General features: G+C 41.6%; 1 protein-coding gene across 2 annotated transcripts; it reads left to right on the top strand.

Moving 5' to 3' along the window:
- On the top strand, positions 1 to 21,177 carry CREG1 (cellular repressor of E1A stimulated genes 1). Of its 2 annotated transcripts, XM_068541194.1 has the most exons (4): positions 3 to 419; positions 3,670 to 3,789; positions 5,104 to 5,288; positions 19,807 to 21,177. In XM_068541194.1, the coding sequence occupies exons 1-4, from the start codon at positions 75 to 77 to the stop codon at positions 19,808 to 19,810; spliced, it is 654 nt and encodes a 217-aa protein (XP_068397295.1). In that variant the 5' UTR covers positions 3 to 74; the 3' UTR covers positions 19,811 to 21,177. The 2 variants fall into 2 exon arrangements, with proteins under 2 accessions (XP_068397296.1, XP_068397295.1); XM_068541195.1 differs by lacking the exon at positions 19,807 to 21,177 and having other exon boundaries at positions 1 to 419; positions 5,104 to 5,292.
- The last annotated feature ends 1,957 nt before the right edge of the window (positions 21,178 to 23,134 follow it).

Here is a 23,134-nt window from a genome sequence, read left to right as displayed (position 1 = left end):
CGGGGCCGGTAGCGCTGGGCTAGCTTTGGACCTCCTAGGTCGCAGGGCTCTGGACTCTCGCTGGGGTCATCGCCATGGCCGGGTGTGCCTGCAGGTCCGCGCGTGCCGTGCTCGCCTTCCTGCTGGCGCCCGCGCTGGTGGCCCTGCTGGTGGCGCCGGCGCGGGGCCGGGGTGGCCGGGGCCACGGGGACTGGGGCGCCGCCGAGCTGCTGCCGCCCCGCGAGAACGCGGCGCTGGTGGCTCGCTTCGTGACGAACGTCTGCGACTGGGGCGCGCTGGCCACCATCTCCACTCAGGAGGGGGTGCGCGGCCGGCCCTTCGCCGACGTCTTATCGCTCAGCGACGGGCCCCCGGCCAAGGGCAGCGGCGTGCCCTACTTCTACCTGAGCCCTATGCAGCAGTCGGTGGGCAACCTGAAGGTGAGCGGGCGGGGCCGTGTGGCTCCGCGGGTCGGAGCGCGAGCTTTTCGACTATAGCTTGAATTCTGCCTGCGAAGGAGAGCCAGCCTCGTAGAGATAAGAATGTGAACCCAGCCCAAACCCCTGCCTCTTCTCTCCCGCGCTGGCCGGGCTGACATTGCAGCTTTCCAGTTGTTGGGCAACTAAATACCAGGAATTTCACACACGCCCTCGCCACCGCGCCACGCACTTGGGGCGAATTCTTTACCAGCACCTGGAAGACTTCTCAGCCCTGAGTCGTCTTGAGGCACGGTGTCTCATTAACTGGGCTCTAATTATTAAAAGCTTTACCGGGTGTAGAGGCTGTTGGGTAGTTTAGCACTTTGTATAAGTGGCTTCGGGATTTCTCTTTGTCACCGCTTCTTTTGAACTAAGGATTTTCCCTTCAGCAGCATGAAGCGAACAGACAACTTCGTGAATGATTATTGCAGTCTTTAGGCCTCGTGTGCACATGAGCTTCCCCGTTAGGGATCAGACCTTTTGGAGGGCCATGTCCTTACCCTTTGCCCACCATCTGGGGCAAGGCCAGGTTAACACCTCTCTGGTGGACCCCTGCTGTGTCAAGAGCGGTGTCACAGCTTGGGAGACTAGAGCCATACTGAGTCCAGGAATGGAGCCTGATTTGGGGAAGGTTCTTTTGACAAAAGATCCCAGGTTTGAGGTTAACACTGTTGATAGAAATAAGATGAAAGAAACCTGATATTTGCTGAAGCACTCACCGTGTGCCAGGCTGACCTTTCCATTCATCTTCCACTCATTGTCTCTTTTAATAACCCTTTGAGGGGGGTATTACCATCCTCATTCTGCAGATGAAGAACTTGAGGCTTAGATAGGTTATGTAACTTGCCCAAAGACTTTGGCCACACTTGAATTTCACCCCAGATCCATCTGCCTTCAAAACACAGGTCGTAGAGTGGTGGCCCATGAGCTGATCAGGCCCACAGACTGGTTCTCTTTGGCCCACGCAGAGTTCTGTTTTGTTTTTAATAAATCTGAATTAATTCTCAACATTCAAAAATGGAGATTGCGAGTAAACGTCTAAATTTCTAACTTCTTGAAAAATTGGAAGCTCTGTGGCACTGGGGGCCTGCATTCTTTGAGCAGAACCAGAAGCAGCTGCCTCCTTTAGCCAAGACACATACACCCCCTTCACCATATTCTTATTCCCAGCCCACTCCGCTCCACTCCCTTAGACATTTGCTCAGAGCAAGCTCATTCCACTCCCACCTTGTGCTGTTGAAACTTGGCTGCAAATAGTCACCTGGGAAGACTTTTAAAAAGGCAATTCCAAGACATTTTACTAAAAACACATTTTATAAAAAAAAAACAAAACAAAAAACACCCCAAATCCCTCCTTGATGCTTCTAATATTGGGGGAGGGCAGTGAGAACCACTGCTACACATGAATATATTTAAACTTCTGCTGATATTATCTTCCTCATTTTAGGAAATGTGGAAACTCAAACTCAGAGGTGCAGAGACTCACTTGTGACTAGTCAGCTAATGGCTGTCAGGTGGAACTTGAGCTCAGGTCTTTGACATCTCTAGAAAAAGACAGTGGTGAGGCACTTACCCAGGATTTCAGGTCCGTGATTGCAGTGACAAGGCATGGCCACATCAGAATTAGTCTGACTCTGATGCCGGCAATTAACCAGTCAAAGCTGGTTTCTGCTTTCTATTTTTCCTCCTCCTTCTGACCTCTGTCTTCTTCCTGTCTGCTCTTGTGTACCCTACCCACCAGATTTACATGAACAAAATACCACTCAGCATTGCCGTCTGCCCAGAAACCTTTAACAACATCTGGCTGCGTAGAGCTGCATAGGATTCACCTGGGTGTTTGTTAAAAATGCAGATACCTGGGCTGGGAATGGAGCCCAGAAATCAGCATTTTAACAAGCTCTCCAGGCAAGTGGTTCTTGGAAAGCACTGACAGATGCCAGCCTATAAAATACAATCTTGACTCCTTAGCTTGGAGGTGAACCACCCTTACTACCCCCAGCCCCTGACCTCTCCCCCACCTTGTCCCCAACCCCCTTCCCTCAGAAAGCCTTTCTTTCAAGCAAATTGGGTTTTCACTACTCACAGTCGTGTCTTACACTTTCCCAGTTCTGTGTTTTTGCAGTTACCATTCCCTTTACCTTTAATACGTCTTCCCACTTTTGTGCTGATTTGCCTATGTTATAGGGCTTTCTAGGGTTTCCATATCACTCCAGGCTGTGCTGACATCTTCTTACTCTGAACTTCAAATACACTTAACTGTACCATTCCCTTGGCAATTAGTTATGTGCTGCTTTTTGACCTATTCTGCGTCTTTGTGTTGCGTTTAAAAAATTTTATTTATGTCTGACTTTTCAACCAGATTATAAACTTACAGAGAAGGGAAAGACCTTATCTGAGTCTCCCCCTCCCTTATTTTTGGTCTCCTATCGTGCCTTACCTAATAGTTTGTTGACAGCAAACATTTGGCCTAATGATTCCAAAGAGATCTCTTTATGACTCACTGTTTTGATGGGTCACTGTGAGATGGCACAATTCCCCACACAAGACACTTGGGGTTTAAAACACTAAATACAACATGTGAATTTTACTGCAATCTGTCAACAGTGCCTTTTATGAAGCTGATTTCTGAATAAGAAAGAGTTAGGAATTTTGCTTGCATCACATTTTTAATCTAAGAATTCTCTTATTGCTAGAACAGGAATGAGCAACTTCTCCAGTTTTGAAATCACATGACAGTTTCTGCTAGCATAAGATAACCAAGAAGCATGATTCAGCTACTTTCTTGCTTAAATTGTACAGTTAGCTAGTTGAGCCACTGTGGTATTTTTATGCACTAGTTTCACATTAGTCTAATCCTTTAGTCTTTCAGTGAAGACTAGAGATCAGCCTTGTATTTGGGTGGTACTGTAATTATAATTCCTCTGGTGAATATGGGACAAATTAAGAGTTTAAGAGAAAAAAAGCGTTAAAATAATTCTTACCAAGTCAATTAATTTTAAATATGAAACAACCTCCAACACACCTTTTTTGGAGAGAGGGTAAAGATCAGTCTCTATCCAAGTAGTAATTTTCCCAAGTGGAAGGTGGTATTTTCCAGTTCATTGTTTCATGGAAGAACGGTCAAGCTCTGGGGACGGTATGCAACTTGTGAAATTTATTACCTTTCCAGAGACAGTATTTCACATGAGAGGTCTTCATTTTCTCTCGACAGGAGAATCCATATGCTACGCTGACCATGTCTTTGGCAGAGACTAGTTTCTGCAGGAAATATGGATTTGATCCCCAAAGTCCCCTCTGTGCTCACATAATACTATCAGGAACTGTTATCAAGGTAAATAGTTATCCTACAAGAACAGATACTTGTTTTAGAAGAGCATCATGTTATTAACAATGAAGGAAGAGATATCTTAGAATAAAATAAAATTGATTTGTGGTTGAGATACAGAGTTAGAATATGTTCTGGTATGTAATTTCATGAAAGCTAATGGTTTTAATCAGTTGCTTTCATATAGGTGTTCAATAAGATATTTATGAGGAAAACGAACTATTTTTTGAAGCCGAACAGATATAACAGCTATTAAGCATGTATATGAGGAACATCTGCCCAGCCAAAGTTTATACTCCTGACCATGTTGTACGTTGTACAATATTTCCCATGTTTGGGTTCCTTGTCTCCATATTTTAACAGTGGTTTAGAGCAGAGAGTGGATTTAGTAGGTTAAAAGGGGAGTATCCATTATTAAATACTAGAAATGAATTTAGACAGTTTGGGGTGAGTGCTAGAGGGAAGAGGTTAAATAAAATCGTGGGAAGGGCAAAGGGCGAGGTGTCATGGGAACTGATCTGATCGCCAAGCAGCAGACCAGCTTCTTGACCTTGTCAATCATGAATACCTCAGATAAGTTTTATCTGTGGTCTCAAAATTCTATGTGGATGCATCTCTAGAGTTGAGTGTCCTTCACTGGCAAGAGAAAGAGGGGCAGCAGATACTCTTGAGTTCCATTGTGCTTCTTCTAAAGACTTTTATCCTTTGTGTACACTCATCTACGTGTTTAACATGTGCATGTAATGGGATAAAAGTGCTAATGTTACATAGCATAACCACCAGTAGCATTTTATTATAGCACTTTGTGCCAATTACTCTGATACCTCAAAATTGCTATTTAGCAGTGAAAATTGGTACTCATGATGGTTTCCCACTTTATTATAGTACGTGTTATCACCAACATTTGAAATCTCCATTGTTCTCTGCATTTCTTCAAACTTCCTTTACTTCCTCTTGATTCCATAAGATCAGAATTTGTAGTAGATTTTAAAAGTTCTCAGCACAAGGGAAAAAAAAAGAAAAAGAAAAAAGATGAGAAAAAAATTGTGGCTATGTGTGGTGATGGATGTTAACTAAACTTGTGATTATTTTGCAATGTATGCACATGTCAAACATTATGTTGTACACCTAAAACTAATACAATGTTATATGTCAATTATAGGTCAATAATTAATTTTAAAAATAAAAATTAAAAAAATCAGGATTTATAACTAAATAAACTCTTTAGGATTTGTGGAATGCTAGAATCACACGTTCTTAACAGCCAAGAAAACAAAATGTCACTGCTATGAGTAGGTTTATTTTACATATGTCTTTTAGGTGAGTGAAGCAGAAATGGACGTTGCAAAGAATTCATTATTCATTCGACACCCTGAGATGAAAACCTGGCCATCCAGCCATAATTGGTTCTTCGCTAAGTTGAATATAACCAATATCTGGGTCCTGGACTACTTTGGTGGACCAAAAATAGTGACGCCTGAAGAATATTATAATGCCACATTTCAGTAAGTATTTGCATGTCTTTCATCTTTCTAATATTACAGCCCTTTTCAGTGGTCCTCAACCTTCTAAAGCAAGGGGGTCTTAACCATTTCATGTACCGTGGATCCCTTTGGCAAGCTGGTAAGGCCTACAACTCCCCTAGGAAAAATATTTTTTAAATGCATAAAGTACACAGGATTACAAAAGAAATCAACTATATTGAAATACCTTTATAAAAATATTTTATAAAATGCGTAGTGTAGTAATATGTTGGCTTTTTAATGAATACGTTAAATAATAAGGTCTAGTAGTGCGTCCATAACTTCCCTGCACTTTCAGAGTAGTGAGAACTGAATATATTAAGACATCTGCAGCAACTCTACCATGATGTGAGAGTATCTGCAATTTCTATATTTCTGTTGCTGGCCGTCACAGATACACTGTCACCACTGTGGTTTATTGCCTACATTCATCACTGAAGAGAATGATACATTTCAGTTAGAGCTTAATGAAAATGAAAACTTTTTTCCACCCCAGTTTTTTCCCGTCACAAACCCCCTGAACTCTTATCTACAAACTAGGACACCAGGTGGAGATTCTGTTATTTTTTCTTTTATTTGTCTGCACCCCATGGCTTGAAGGATCTTAGTTACCTGACCAGGGATTGAACCTGGGCCGTGGCATTGAAAGCGTGGAGTCCTAACCACTGGACTGCCAGGGAATTCCTGAGACCCCATTTTAAGGCTATGCTTGTGGGGCCCTGGGTAGAGCCCAGTTCTGACCCGTGATGGCATTTTCTCATGAGAATCAGACCCGGGTGCTTCCAGACCATGAAGGATCCACATTGAGTCTGAGCACGTGACCCCTGTCTCCTCAACCCCCAGTCCTGTGAGGGTTGGAGGTGGAGGTGTGTGGTGTATCCCGCCAGGAAGCGGATACTTAGAGGGAAGGAGTCATGGGAGAGAATGAACGAGAAGAACATAACCTGAAGATGGGAAAGGGACAGGAAAGAAGGGTCTGATCAGATCCTTTGAAATTAGGTCAGGGTTCAAATGAAGGAATACAGGGACTTCCCTGGTGGTCCAGAGGTTAGGACTTCGCACTTTCTTCAGGGGGCCTGGGTTTGATCCCCAGCTGGGGAACTAAGATCCTGCAAGCTGCGAGGCATGGCCAAAAACAAACAAACAAAACAAAACAAAACCCCCTCCCAAAACAAATGAAGGCATACAAGGGACTGGTACTTTTCCCAGGCGACACAGGTCACTCTGGCATGTCTGGCAGCCTCAAGGTCTAGCGGACGGTGACGACAATAACAGTAGCCGTAGCGTTTGTTGAGCATTGCTGGCTGGTGCTATACTGGCAGCTTTACATGTCTGAACTCACTGAACTCTCACTGCAATCCTATGAGTTAGGTAGTGTTTTTCTTCATTTATGAGATAGAGAGCTGATGCACAGAAAAGAAAGAAACTGGCCTAAAGCCTTACAGCCAGTAAGCAATGGTGCTGGGATGCAAACCCTGGCATTCTAGCTCCACAGCCCTCAACTTGCTTCTAACCAAGATGTTCTGCTGCCCCTCTGGTTACCTTCCTGGCAGCTGACCAGGCTTCAATTCCAGTGTAATTTAAGCACTTTCTACTTGTAGCAGACTGACTGCTGTTTGTGGAGATCAGGTGACGATGCTAAGCTAGACCTGTAGGTTGCAGCTCAGGTTTGGGTTTAAATTCTCAGCATTCGTTTATTCTGTCTTATTCTATAGTACAACAGTTCTGTGGTGAACTATTGACTTTCCACCATGATTGTGAGCCTCTTCACAGCAAAGCTCAGGTTTTAGTTTTGGTTTTTCATTCCAAACTGGACCTAGGACAGTACATGGCACAGAACAGGTGTTTAATAAATACTGGCTACTTGTTAGGCTGATCCTTTGAGACAAAGATTCTCAACTTCCTTGTTTGAATAAAGAATCTAACAGTCATGGTGTTTATTCCGCTGCCGTGCATGCAGGAGAAGAGGCCTGGGCCAGTGATTGTCTCCTGGACACGAAAAGCCATCTTACTTTATAGGAAGACAGAGGTAGCAATTACAACATTATGGCAGGGCAACAAATTATCAAGGAGGACGGCCAGTAAGATAATAGGCCTGCTCTTTGAGGTTAAAGTTCACTTTTACAGGACATAACAATCTCTGAAGTACAGTTATCTTTGTATAAATAATATGCCCGAGGGCAATGCTTGCTTTACTAACAAAATAAAACTGGGTTTTCCCATAAGTCTCCACACTGAATAAGTGAGTAAAATAGATAAATTTGAGGTTCCCACTTAACACAGACGAGTGGGCCTTTTCTGCAGCTCAGAGATAAAAGGGGGCACTCGCTCCTGTCCTTCTGAGAGGAGGACAGAAGACTAGCCCAGGGAGTGACCCCTCCTGAGACAGGACTCCAGAATCCTAGGAACGGGCAGTGACTTGAAGGTGACCTTCCCGAACAGGTGCCTCTGACTCCATTTCAGAGTCCAGGAGTGGGTGCCCCACCATCCCACCCACCAGGTTTGCCATCAGAACTGTTCAATAGCCCAAGAGAGTATACAATAGTTCTTGCCTTGCTGGACTCATATTGAATGGAAGGTTGATGTTTACCCAAAGTATTTGCACTCATGCTTGAGTAAGCGGTTCTCATAAGTGTCAGCAATTGCTTCCTCTCACTGTTAAGTCTGAGTAGCAGGCCTCTGGGCTGCCCACGTGTTCCCTGGCAAAGACAGAGGTAATGAGAGGTCACAGATTACAAACCTGCCCGCTCTCCCTTACCTGGAGCTGGATTTCCTGATGGCAGTGGTCGGGGCCGCAACAGGAAAATGGGTCAAGGTCACGTCCCCGGCTGGACGCTGGCTGATTGCTGCTCTTTTGCCCTAATGTTCAGGACCCCTTCTGTTCTCGACTGTTCTTGTCTTTTATTTTATTTTTTTTATAGATTTATTTATTTATTTATTTATTTATGGCTGCGTTGGGTCTTCGTTGTTGCCCGCAGGCTTTTTCTAGTTGCAGCGAGCAGGGTCTGCTCTTCATTGCGGTGCGTGGGCTTCTCATTGCGGTGGCCTCTCTTGTTGTGGAGCACGGGCTCTAGGCACGTGGGCTTCAATAGTTGTGGCACGTGGGCTCAGTAGTTGTGGCTCGTGGGCTCTAGAGCGCAGGCTAAGTAGTTGTGGCACACGGGCTTAGTTGCTCCGCGGCATGTGGGATCTTCCCGGACCAGGGCTCGAACCCGTGTCCCCTGCATTGGCAGGCGGATTCTTAACCACTGCGCCACCAGGGAATCCCCTGTTTTTGTCTTTTAAATCTTCAGATATTCTTGAATGAAATGATCACAGCAGCCACAGCTGCTGATGAATGTTTCATCCCGGCAGCGTTTGCTAAGTGTGTCAGCATCATACTTGGAGAGGAGGAATGATGGCCGAGATGAAGATTCCTAGCTAGGCCTGACCCTAAACCAGAACTCAGGAATCTGCATTTTAGCAAACTCAGATGATTCTTTTTTACTTATTTATTTATAAAATTTTTTTAATTTGCAAATCATATATTTGATAAGGGGTTAATATCCAAAATATATAAAGAATTCATACAACTCAATAGCAAGTAAAACAAACAATCCAATTATAAATGGGCAGAGGATCCGATTAGACATTTCTCCAAGAAGACATACATGGCCAGGTACCTGAAAAGATGCTCAGCATCACCGATCATCAGGAAAATGCAAGTCAGAACCTCAATGAGATATCACCTCACATGTGTTAGAATGGCTGTTATCAAAAAGACAAGAAATAACAAGTATTGGTGAGGATGTGGAGAAAAGGGAACCCCTATGCACTGTTAATGGGAATGCAAATTGGCGCAGCCACCATGGAAAACAGCATGGAGATTCCTCAAAAACTTAAAAACAGAACTAACATATGTTTCCAGCGCTTCCATTTCTGGATATTTATCTGGAGAAAATGAAAACCTCCAGCAAGTCCATCTTTTCTAATTTGAAAAGATGTATGCACCCCATGTTCATTGCAGCATCATTCGCAATAGCCAAGACGGGGAAACAACCTGTGTCCATTGATGGATGGATAGAAAAAGAAAATGTGATTGCTGTATCTCTCTATATAGATATAGGAATATTATTCAGCCATATAAAAGAAGGAAATCCTGTCATTTGTAACAAAATGGATGTACTTTGAGGGCATTATGCTAAGTGAAAAAAGTCAGACAGAGAAAAATACTGCATTATATGTGGAATCTAAACAACAAATAAGCAAGCAAACAAAAAACCAAAGCAAAGCAAACTCGTAGGTACAGAGAACAGATTGGTGGCTACCAGAGGCGGGGTGGGGTGGGGTGGGTGAATCAGGTTAAGGGGGTCAAAAGGTACAAACTTCCTGTTATAAAATAAACAAGTCATGGGAATATAATATACAGCATGGTGACTATAGGTTATAATACCATACTGCAGATTTGACAGTTACTGAGTAAGTAGATCTTAAAAGTTCTCATCCCAAGAAAAAAATTTTGTAACTCTGTGTGGTGATGGACGTTAACTAGACTCCTGATGATCATTTCTCAATGTATACAAACATGGAATCATGATGTTGTACACCTGAAACGAATATGTTATATGTCAATTATACCTCAATTAAAAAAAGAAGTGATTGTATAAGTGTTCAAAGATATAGATGCAGTGTGGCATTTTTTTCTTTTCCTTTTAAATAAATCCTGTATTTAAATCTAAATCTTTTTTTTTTTTTTTTTTTTGACTGTGCTGGGTCTGTTGCTGTGCGGGCTTTCTCTAGTTGTGGTGAGCGGGGGCTACTCTTCGTTGCAGTGCGTGGGCTTCTCATTGCGGTGGCTTCTCTTGTTGCAGAGCACGGGCTCTAGGCATGTGGGCTTCAGTAGTTGTGGCGCATGGGCTCTGTAGTTGTGGCTCGTGGTCTCAGTAGTTGTGGCTTGCGGGCTCTAGAGCACAGGCTCAGTAGTTGTGGCACACGGGCTTTGTTGCTCTGCGGCATGTGGAATCTTCCCAGACCAGGGCTCAAACCCCTGTCCCCTGCATTGGCAGGCGGATTCTTAACCACTGTGCCACCAAGGAAGCCCTAAACATTTTTAAAAAAATATTTATTTATTTATTTATTTGGCTGCATCGCGTCTTAGTTGTGGCATGTGAGCTCTTCATTGCTATGTGCGTGATCTTCGTTGTGGCATGTGGGAACTTTAGTTGTGGCATGCGGGATCTTTAGTTGTGGCATGCTAACTCTTAGTTGTGGCATGTGGGATCTAGTTCCCTGACTAGGGATAGAATCCGGGCCCCCTGCATTGGGAGTGCAGAATCTTAGCCACTGGACCACCAGGAAAGTCCCATGGACTTTAAATCTAATTTAAAGTATTAGATTTTATACTCCAATAAAGGTGTTAAAAAAAAAAAAGCATTAGATTTTAGATTATGGAACATTCATATAATGAACCACAAAGCAGTCATTGGAAGTGATGTAATTAGACATAGACATGTAAAGATGATCACAATATATTAAATTTAAAAAGCAAGTTACAAAATTGTATGTGTCATAAATGCCATTTAAAAACATATAGTAAAAATAACATACTCTAGTAATAGAAAAAAAGTTCTGGCAAGACACATTAAAACCTTACAGTATATAATTCAACAATAAAAATATAATTAATTCAATTAAAAAACAGGCAAAGGATTTGACATATCTATGAATATTACTCAGTCATAAAAAAGAAGGGAATCTTGCCATTTGCTACAACATGGCTGGACCTTGAGGGCATTACGTTAAGTGAAAAAAATCAGACGAAGAAAGACAAGTCCTGTATGATCTCACTTATTTGTGGAATCTAAAAATAGAAATAAAAAATTAAAAATAAACCCAAACCCTGAACTCATAGATACAGAGAACAGACTGGTGGTTGCCAGAGGTGGGAGGTGGGCGGGGGTGGGTGAAATGGGTGAAGGGGGTCAAAAAGTACAAACTTCCAGTTATAAAATAAGTCATGAGGATATAATGTACAGAATGGTGACTATAGTTATTAATACTGTGTTGTATGTTTGAAAGTTGCTAAGAGAGTAGATCTTAAAAGTTCTCATCACAAGAAATAAACGTAACTATGTGCAGTGATAGAAATTAAGTAGCCTGGGGTAATCATTTTACTATACGTACATATTTCAAATCTTTATGCTGTGCACCTGAAACTAATATAATGTTATGTGTAAAATAAGCATAATACAAAATATACAGTTAGAAGGAGCAGCAAGAAATATGAAAATCTGAAGGAAGGAGAAATTACTTCGGAATAGTGGGATTAGGGGAGGTTTCACTGGAAGAGTTAGCATATGAGTTGGGCCTTTTAAAGATAGCAATTTGATATGTGTGAAAGGAAGAGAGTATGCTAGGCAAGGGAACAACATAGATTTAAAAAAAGAGCAAGGAATTGTGAGATGTGGTCAAAGAATGGTGTTTAGTTCCACTTGGAGGATGGTAGAAGGTAATTTCAGAAGGTAGGTTTGGGCCAGTTTGTAGAAGACATTGAGTATGAGATTAAAACGCATATATTACTTTGGATTAGGACAGAAGGATGTGTATGCTGCTTTATAGTATGAGTGAAATGACCTCACCCACAGCGTTAGTCAGGAGGGTCCAAGTCATGTCTCTTACGTTGTTAAGAGACGACATTTAAATTTCAGTGGCTTAAGAAAACAAAAGTCAAAAGTTTATTTTTATTTATGCAAATTCTGCCGTGGATTTGGGCAATTCTCCAGGACAGTTATCCTGTGTATGTTGGTTGGCTCCGGCAGTCTGGTCTCTGTGGACCCTGTGGCACCTCCATGTTAACACATGCTTCCACAATGGCTGTTACAAGAAAAAAGTTCTGAAAGGTTACCCATCTGGAACTAAGTTACTTTGTTCTAGAAGCCACACACACACTGCTTCTGCTTACAGCTCATTGGCCAGACGAGTACCATGGCCCTTCCTAATGCAAGCGGGGCCTGGGAAGTATGGTCTCTGTGCGTCTGGAAATGGGGAGGGCATGGATACTGAGGAGGCCTAGTAATGTCCACCACACCCAGACTTGCACAAAATCACTGTGATTCAGAACAAGATTGTATTTACAAGCGAAATAGAGATACGTACGGTTTCTCATACTCTATTAACAGAAATTTCCCCATCTGTTGCATTTACAACTTTCAAATGAAGGAAATATTGTTTACGGTTTATCCACCCACAACACATAATGAGAGGAAGATAGCTACTTATTTCTGTAGTCTGCCTGTTATCATCTCTAGGGCAGCATAAATTGGTGTATGTTGTATGGGGCATAAGCTCTGCCGACACACAGCTGACACCTCACTTGGCTTCAGCTGCAAGCTGCAGTCTAGCCATTATAGACCACATCTTCCAAAGGACGCCTCCTCATCAGAATGTGATGAGAGAGAAAGCCACGCTTAAGGAAAGAATAACACTGATGTAATGTGTGTACACACAGTCGCCTGTATGTGGTGTGAACATGTTACACGATCTACGTAAACGGAAGATATTTTGAGAATGGAATGTAGAGCTAGTATGGCTTAGTCAAAAGTGCCTGAGCTTTGGAGTCAGAGATCAATAAGCTACAATCCTAACTTTATGAACTAATTGCTCTGTGACTTCGAGCCTCAGTTTCTCATCTTTTTTTTTTCACACACACACACACACACACTGTATTTTATTTTTACAAGAGATAAATAAACTGACACCAAGCATTATAAATGGATGACCACAACAAAAGCAACAATGATTGCAATTACCAAACACGAAACACACTCCCACTATGTCATAATATTGACATTCAGTCTAGTAATCCTCCACTGTAACAGCTCCTTTACTTTGCAGTGAAAATTGATTTGTATATTTTTTGCCTCTGAGTCCTTGGGGGATATTTTTTTTTATTCAAACAAAGTCACAAAAATTATAATCATCCTCATCAGTTCACTCAGTCCCATGTAATTAATTTTTTTTATCTTGATCTTTTGTTAGCACTTTTATGAATTTATCAGTTTTCCATTAGAGTTCTGAAAATGCGTATTCATTCAGTTCAGCAGTATAGTAAGTTACCAGAAACCTGTACTTGTCAGAGTCTTTTCCATGAATTCCTTGAAGATGAAACCCTTTTATAGGAACATTTTTGCAAAAGCATCAGAGTACACCCAGAACTGTCTGTAAATGACAAAAGACTTAAAAATGACCACGGTTAAAGATTTGATGAAAGTTCATAATAATGCAATTGACAGGGAAATTTAGTTATTTCTGAGATGTACATTTTAAAGTAATAACTAGAATTATGACATAACATTATATCAGAACATATAAGATTTTTAGAAATTTCGTGTAATGTCTGAAACAATTATATTAACATATTTCCATACAAATAACCCAAAGAAAGTTTAGTATTAGTTGTTTTTTTGTTTGCTTCTTTGTTTGTTTTTTATACTGCAGGTTCTTATTAGTCATCAATTTTATACACATCAGTGCAGTGTATACATGTCAATCCCAATCGCCCAATTCAGCACACCACCATCCCCACCCCACAGCGGTTTTCCCCCCTTGGTGTCCATACGTTTGTTCTCTACATCTGTGTCTCAACTTCTGCCCTGCAAACCAGTTCATCTGTACCATTTTTCTAGGTTCCACATACATGCGTTAATCTACGATATTTGTTTTTCCCTTTCTGACTTACTTCACTCTGTATGACAGTCTTTAGATCCATCCACGTCTCAACAAATGACTCAATCTTGTTCCTTTTTGTGGCTGAGTAATATTCCATTGTATATATGTACCATGTCTTCTTTATCCATTCCTCTGTCGATGGGCATTTAGGTTGCTTCCATGATCTGGCCATTGCAAATAGTGCTGCAGTGAACATTAGGGTGCATGCGTCTTCTCGAATTATGGCCTTCTCTGGGTATATGCCCAGTAGTGGGGTTGCTGGATCATATGGTAATTCTATTTCTAGTCTTTTAAGGAACCTCCACACTGTTCACCACAGTGGCCGCACCAATCCACATTCCCACCAACAGTGCGAGAGGGCTCCCTTCTCTCCACACCCTCTCCAGCACCCATTGTTTGTGGATTTTCTGATGATGCCCATTCCAACTGGTGTGATGTCATACCTCATTGTAGCCTTGATCTGCATTTCTCTAATAATCAGTGATGTTGAGCAGCCCTTCATGTGCTTCTTGGCCATCTGTATGTCTTCTTTGGAGAAATGTCCACCCAGGTCCTCTGCCCGTTTCTGGATTGGGTTGCCTGCTTCTTTAATATTGAGCTGCATGAGCTGTTTATATATTTTGGAGATTAATCCTTTGTCCGTGGATTCATTTGCAAATATTTTCTCCCATTCTGAGGGTTGTCTTTTCGTCTTTTGGTCTTGTTTATGGTTTCCTTTGCTGTGCAAAAGCTTTGAAGTTTCATTAGGTCCCATTTGTTTATTTTTGTTTTTATTTCCATTACTCTAGGAGGTAGATCTTGCTGCGATTTATGTCAAAGAGTGTTCTTCCTATGTTTTCCTCTAATAGTTTTATAGTGTCCGGTCTTACATTTAGGTCTCGAATCCATTTTGAGTTTATTTTTGTGTATGGTGTTAGGGAGTGTCCTAATTTCATTCTTTTACATGTAGCTGTCCAGTTTTCCCAGCATCACTTATTGAAGAGACTGTCTTTTCTCCATTGTATATCTTTGCCTCCTTTGTCATAGATTAGTTGACCATAGGTGCGTGGGTTAATCTCTGGGCTTTCTATCTTGTTCCATTGGTCTATGTTTCTGTTTTTGTGCCAGTACCATATTGTCTTGATTACTGTAGCTTTGTAGTATAGTCTGAAGTCAGGGAGTCTGATTCCTCCAGCTCCGTTTTTTTCCCTCAAGACTGCTTTGGCTATTCGGGGTCTTTTGTGTCTCCATACAAATTTTAAGATGATTTGTTCTAGTTCCGTAAAAAATGCCATTGGTAATTTGATAGGGATTGCATTGAATCTGTAGATTGCTTTGGGTAGTATAGTCATTTTCACAATATTGATTCTTCCAATCCAAGAACATGGTATATCTCTCCATCTGTTGGTATCATCTTTAATTTCTTTCAACAGTGTCTTATAGTTTTCTGCATACAGGTCTTTTGTCTCCCTAGGTAGGTTTATTCCTAAGTATTTTATTCTTTTTGTTGCAATGGTAAATGGGAGTGTTTCCATAATTTCTCTTTCAGATTTTTCATCATTAGTGTGTAGGAATGCAACAGATTTCTGTGCATTAATTTTGTACCCTGCAACTTTACCAAATTCATTGATTAGCTCTAGTAGTTTTCTGGTGGCATGTTCAGGATTCTCTATGTATAGTATCATGTCATCTGCAAACAGTGACAGTTTTACTTCTTCTTTTCCGATTGGGATTCCTTTTATTTCTTTTTCTTTTCTGATTGCCGTGGCTAGGACTTCCAAAACTATGTTGAATAATAGTGGTGAGAGTGGACATCCTTGTCTCATTCCTGATCTTAGAGGAAATGCTTTCAGTTTTTCACCATTGAGAATGATGTTTGCTGTGGGTTTGTCGTATATGGCCTTTATTATGTTGAGGTCGGTTCCCTCTTTGCCCCCTTTCTGGAGAGTTTTTATCATAAATGGGTGTTGAATTTTGTCAAAAGCTTTTTCTGCATCTATTGAGATGATCATATGATTTTTATTCTTCAGTTTGTTAATATGGTGTATCACATTGATTGATTTGTGTATATTGGAGAATCCTTGCATCCCTGGGATAAATCCCACTTGATCATGGTGTATGATCCTTTTAATGTGTTGTTGGATTCTGTTTGCTAGTAATTGTTGAGGATTTTTGCATCTATATTCATCAGTGATATTGGTCTGTAATTTTCTTCTTTTGTAGTATCTTTGTCTGGTTTTGGTATCAGGGTGATGATGGCCTCATAGAATGAGTTTGGGAGTGTTCCTCCCTCTGCAGTTTTTTGGAAGAGTTTGAGAAGGATGGGTGTTAGCTCTTCTCTAAATGTTTGGTAGAATTCACCTGTGAAGCCATCTGGTCCTGGACTTTTGTTTGCTAGAAGATTTTTAATCACAGTTTCAATTTCATTACTTGTGATTGGTCTGTTCATATTTTCTGTTTCTTCCTGGTTCAGTCTTGGAAGGTTATACCTTTCTAAGAATTTGTCCATTTCTTCCAGGTTGTCCATTTTATTGGCATAGAGTTGCTTGTAGTAGTCTCTTAGGATGCTTTGTATTTCTGCAGTGTCTGTTGTACCTTCTCCTTTTTCATTTCTAATTTTATTGATTTGAGTCCTCTCCCTCTTTTTCTTGATGAGTCTGGCTAATGGTTTATCAATTTAGTTTATCTTCTCAAAGAACCAGCTTTTAGTTTTATTTATCTTTGCTATTGTTTTCTTTGTTTCTATTTCATTTATTTCTGCTCTGATCTTGATGATTTCTTTCCTTCTGCTAACTTTGGATTTTGTTTGAAGTTCTTCCTCTAGTTCCTTTAGGTGTAAGGTTAGATTGTTTATTTGAGATTTTTCTTGTTTCTTGAGGTAGGCTTGTATAGCTATAAACTTCCCTCTTAGAACTGCTTTTGCTGCATCCCATAGGTTTTGAATCGTCGTGTTTTCATTGTCATTTGTCTCTAGGTATTTTTTGATTTCCTCTTTGATGTCTTTAGTGATCTCTTGGTTATGTAGTAACGTATTGTTTAGCCCTCATGTGTTTGTGTTTTTTACATCTTTTCCCCTGTAATTCATTTCTAATCTCATAGCATTGTGGTCAGAAAAGATGCTTGATATGATTTCAATTTTCTTAAATTTACTGAGGCTTGATTTGTGACCCAGGATGTGATCTATCCTGGAGAATATTCCATGCACACTTGAGAAGAAAGTGTAATCTGCTGTTTTTGGATGGAATGTCCTATAAATATCAATTAAACCTATCTGGTCTATTGTGTCATTTAAAGCTTGTGTTTCCTTGTTTATTGTCGTTTTCGATGATCTGTCCATTGATGTAAGTGAGGTATTAAAGTCCCCCACTATTATTGTGTTACTGTCGATTTCCTCTTTTACAGCTGTTAGCAGTTGCCTTATGTATTGAGGTGCTCCTATGTTGGGTGCATATATATTTATAATTGTTATATCTTCTTCTTGGATTGATCCCTTGATCATTATGTAGTGTCCTTCCTTGTCTCTTGTAACATTCTTTATTTTAACGTCTACTTTATCTGATATGAGTATAGCTTCTCCAGCTTTCTTTTGATTTCCATTTGCATGGAATATCTTTTTCCATCCCCTCACTTTCAGTCTGTATGTGTCCCTAGGTCTGAAGTGGGTCTCTTGTAGACAGCATATATATGGGTCTTGTTTTTGTATCCATTCAGCAAGCCTGTGTCTTTTGTTTGGAGCATTTAATCCATTCACGTTTAAGGTAATTATCAATGTGTATGTTCCTGTGACCATTTTCTTAATTGTTTTGGGTTTTTTTTTGTAGGTCCTTTTCTTCTCTTGTGTTTCCCACTTAGAGAAGTTCCTTTAGCATTTGTTGTAGAGCTGGTTTGGTGGTGCTGAATTCTCTTAGCTTTTGCTTGTTTGTAAAGCTTTTGATTTCTCCATCGAATCTGAATGAGATCCTTGCTGGGTAGAGTAATCTTGGTTGTAACTTCTTCTCTTTCATCACTTTAAGTATATCGTGCCACTCCCTTCTGGCCTGTAGATTTTCTGCTGAGAAATCAGCTGTTAACCTTATGGGAGTTCCCTTGTACATTATTTGTCCTTTTTCCCTTGCTGCTTTCAATAATTTTTCTTTGTCTTTAATTTTTGCCACTTTGATTACTATGTGTCTCGGCGTGTTTCTCCTTGGGTTTATCCTATACGGGACTCGCTGTGCTTCCTGGACTTAGGTGGCTATTTCCTTTCCCATATTAGGGAAGTTTTCGGCTATAATCTCTTCAAATATTTTCTCTGGTCCTTTCTCTCTCTCTTCTCCTTCTGGGACCCCTATAATGCGAATGTTGTTGCGTTTAATGTTGTCCCAGAGGTCTCTTAGGCTGTCCTCATTTCTTTCATTCCTTTTTCTTTATTCTCTTCCGCAGCAGTGAATTCCACCATTCTGTCTTCCAGGTCACTTATCAGTTCTTCTGCCTCAGTTATTCTGCTGTTGATTCCTTCTAGTGTCATTTTCATTTCAGTTATTATATTGTTCATCTCTGTTTGTTCTTTAATTCTTCTAGGTCTTTGTTAAACATTTCTTGCATCTTCTCGATCTTTGCCTCCATTCTTTTTCCAAGGTCCTGGATCATCTTCACTACCATTATTCTGAATTCTTTTTCTGGAAGGTTGCCTATCTCCACTTCATTTAGTTGTTTTTCTGGGGTTTTTTCTTGTTCCTTCATCTGGTACATAGCCCTCTGCCTTTTCATCTTTTCTGTCTTTCTGTGAATATGGTTTTTGTTCCACAGGCTGCAGGGTTGTAGTTCTTCTTGCTTCTGCTCTCTGCAGTCTGGTGGATGAGGCTATCTAAGAGGCTTGTGTAAGTTTCCTGATGGGAGGGACTGGTAGTGGGTAGAGCTGACTGTTGCTCTGGTGGGCAGAGCTCAGTAAAACTTTAATCCACTTGACTGCTGATGGGTGGGGCTGGGTTCCCTCCCTGTTAGTTGTTTGACCTGAGGCAACCCAACACTGGGCTCTTTGGTGGAGCTAATGACAGACTCTGGGAGGGCTCACGCCAAGGAGTACTTCCCAGAACTTCTGCCCCCAGTGTCCCTGTCCCTGCAGTGAGCCACAGCCCCCACCCCACCCCCCAACCTTGGCAGGAGACCCTCCAACAGTAGCAGGTAGGTCTGGTTCAGTCTCCCCTGGGGTCACTGCTCCTTCCCCTGGGTCCCGATGCGCACACTACTTTGTGTGTGCCCTCCAAGAGTGGAGTCTGTGTTTCCCCCAGTCCTGTCGAAGTCCTGCAATCAATTCCCACTAGACTTCACAGTCTGATTCTCTAGGAATTCCTCCTCCCGTTGCCAGACCCCCAGGTTGGGAAGCCTGACCTGGGGCTTGGAACCTTCACTCCAGTGGGTGGACTTCTGTGGTATAAGTGTTCTCCAGTCTGTGAGTCACCCACCCACCAGTTATGGGATTTGATTTTACTGTGATTGCGCCCCTCCTACCATCTCATTGTGGCTTCTCCTTTGTCTTTGGATGTGGGGTATCTTTTTTGGTGAGTTCCAGTGTCTTCCTGTTGATGATTGTCCAGCAGCCAGTTGTGATTCTGGTGTTCTCACAAGAGGGAGTGAGAGCACGTCCTTCTACTCCACCATCTTGGTTCCTCTCCCAGATGATTCTTTAGTACACTAAAGTGGCTGAAATTAACTCGAGATCTTAAACTTTCAGATCAGAAGTTTCTCTAGTCCTTCCCTAGAGTGAATTAAGTTTTATGATTTGTCAACTCAGTTTAATGAAATAATTTTTCTTCCCCTCTCTTCCTCTCTCTAGGTGAAGCAGCATATGGCGAATTTAACCTCATGTGCGAAGTGTCTTAGGAAGTTTCATGCAGACTTAAAAGCGCTTAACGTTTCTTTATGGAAAGTTTCCCAGATTATTAGACAGTTTTCTTCCCTTGCTTGCATGTTTACAGAATTGAGATGGATTGGTACCGCATTTCTTGGAAGATGAGATTGCTGGATAGATTTATATATATTTCCGTATTTTGAAGCCATTTTCATAGAGACATGTCATTCACTATGACCAAAGAAGTTTTGCTCCATCAATTCCAAATAGTTTGCCAATGGTGCTCCTTAAAGAGGAGTGGGTGCCAGTTTCAGATTGCCCATTGGCATTTGAAAGTACTCAAGTACGTGTTTCTAATTACTGAAAACCCCTGTGCTGGGGAGAGGTGTCATGCCTCCACGGCTGCTGCCTGAGCCTGTATTAAGGGCTTGGCTCCTGTTAACAGTGCACCTGAATAAATCTTGCCAAGGCAAACAAACAGTGACGAAACACAAATAGAGCATCCCACTCATGGTCCATTTATGTCTGACAGTCCTGGGTGTTGTTGATCCAACACAGGGCAAGACTATTTCTTACAAAGAACTTTAAAAAAAGCTTTTGAAGTCTGAAGTGATAATTATCTAGAACAAAGGAAGTTCATAAAACTTCCTGAATTTGATTTAATCAAGGAAGTTCATAAAATTTTCTGTATTTGATTTCCCCAGCTAGGTGGGACACTGTATGATCAGTTTCCTCCACTCAAAATACATAGACACAAGCATACTTTTTTTTTTTTTTTTTTTTTTTTTTTTGCCCCAAAATGGGATTGCGAAGAAAGAAAAGAAAGGAGGGGATTTTGTGTGTAATTTGTTTCCCGTGTTCTTTTCTAAGTTAAGTTAAGGCAGATATGGACCAGTTTAAACCAGGGCCCAAATCCATCTCCCAACCACTCTCTCTAGCTTCTTTTCTAATGCTACTCTCAACAATGAACTAAGCCTTCCTCAGCTGCTTCAAATCTCTAAATGGCTTCTAATGCTGTTACTACCTAAATCATGTCATCAGAGGGAAAACAACATGACTTTTAGAAAAGAAATCACATTTCTTCAGAAGGGAAAAAACTGTTTGCTTTTATTACCTATATACATGATTTCAGAAGACTGTATGAGATGCATCATAAAGAGGTGTGTCAGGAGTCAAGCAACTGAATCCTTAAATGGCTAAGAGAGAGGAAGTTGAATATGAGTTTGAAGACTACAAAATGAACTTATCTGAAGTCGAGCAAACAGCTTCTCTTTAAGAAAAATGATGTATCTTAAACTTGGTAGAGTAGGTTTCTTATCCAAGGCATTAATAATTAAAAGCATTATTTTCATGAAATATGTTGGGATTTATTTTCTTACACAGAGATGTTAATATTTATTACATGTTTTTTCACTCTCCACTGTTGAAACCCTTTTGTGTTTTTATTTTATAATCAACTTCTGGCTGCTTCAAAGCTGAAAATGAACAATTTGACTCTTTCCTATTGGTAAACAGCTCATTGTGTCTTAAAATTTGGGGATTGGCCAGAATGCAGCCTTTGTCAAGGATCTTCCCTCAGGGCCTTGGGTGCCAAGGTACCTTGTGATAGAATTAGGTTGAGAGTGTCTATCTGTATTTCTCCCTTTACCCAGTCATTGTGAGTTTTCTCTTCATCATTTGGTACCATGTAAAAACATTTGTATTCAGGTAAGATCCAATTATCACAGTAGAGTGAACCACTTTTTCACGGAAGGCACTGCAGATTCCTTTATAATTGAATGTGCAGATTGTTCCCGTTATGTTATGATTGACCACCAGAGGGCACTGTGGACCATTTTTGTGCAGATTGTTCCCGTTATGTTATGATTGACCACCAGAGGGCACTGTGGACCACTTTTTGTGCAGATGCCGGTTCTTGTACAGTAAGATCAAGAACTTATATGCAGGGATACGTTTCAAGACCACCCCTCCCCCCGCCCACCCCCACCGTGGATGCCTGCAACCCAGGATGGTACCAAACCTATATATACTATGTTTTTTCTTATACATACATATGATAAAGTTTAATTTATAAATTAGGCACAGTAAGAGACTATCCGAATTGCCAGCGTCACTACTCTTGTGCTTTGGGACCATTATTAAGTAAAATAAAGGTAACTTGAACACAAGCACTGTGATACCAAGACAGTTGATCTGATAACCCCATTTGATAACCCCAGTGACAGGTAGTATTGATACATACAGTGTGGATTCGCTGGACAAAGGGCTGATTCGTGGTGTAAGATTTCATCACGCTACTCAGAACAGCACACACAATTTAAAACTTATGAATTGTTTATTTCTGGGATTTTTCATTTAATATTTTAGAACTGAGGTTGACCACTGGTAACTTAAACCGCAGAAAGCAAAACTGTGGATAAGAGGGGACTACGGTATAACAGAGCTAATCAAGCCCACCATGGGTTGGGATGGGGGCAATGGCCTCGATGAGATGACCCTGGAGTAAAGCCAGCCCAGCAGGGCAAGAGGAGAAGCCGAGGCCTGGTCTCATACTGCTGCCAATTGGCTTTCATGGATCTATCCCTCCCTGTCAAGTGCTTCATGACCTGCTGCAGAACTGGGGCAGGGTCCTGACCCGAACCAGATAGGGGATGAGTGTCTTGGTCGGCGACTAGCTTTGGCCCAGAGAGCAAGGCAGGCCCTGATCAAGAAAAGAGAAAATCAGAAGTAGGAAGAGGGAGCAGCCAAGGAACCCCGAGCCGCTGAGCCCAGGGGCCTGCGCTTGGCGGATGTTGTCTTGGCCTTGGATCTGTGCTCAGCTGGTCAAGGCTATTTATTTATTTATTTAAAAATTTATTTTATTTATTTATTTTTGGCTGCGTTGGGTCTTCGTTGCTGCACGCGGGCTTTCCCTAGCTGCGGCGAGCGGCAGCTACTCTTCGTTACTGTTCGCAGGCTTCTCGTTGCAGTGGCTTCTCTTGTTGCAGAGCATGGGCTGTAGACTCACGGGCTTCAGTAGTTGCGGCACGCGGGCTTCAGTAGTTGTGGCACGTGGGCTCAGTAGTTGTGGCACGTGGGCTTCAGTAGTTGTGGCTCATGGGCTCTAGAGCGCAGGCTCAGTAGTTGTGGTGCACGGGCTTAGTTGCTCCGCGGCATGTGGGATCTTCCCAGACCAGGGCTTGAACCCATGTCCCCTGCAATGGCAGGCGGATTGTTAACCACTGCGCCACCAGGGAAGTCTTCAAGGCCATTTATCTTTACCAGGCTGTGGCCAATAGTCATGGTTCATTCTGTCTTTTAGTCCAGGTTCAAA

Source organism: Eschrichtius robustus, chromosome 3 (genome assembly GCF_028021215.1).
Source record: "Eschrichtius robustus isolate mEscRob2 chromosome 3, mEscRob2.pri, whole genome shotgun sequence".
In the NCBI taxonomy this organism is placed as follows: Eukaryota; Metazoa; Chordata; class Mammalia; order Artiodactyla; family Eschrichtiidae; genus Eschrichtius; species Eschrichtius robustus.
The sequence above is the reverse complement of the archived record's forward strand: the minus strand, read 5'-3'. Positions and strand labels throughout refer to the sequence as shown.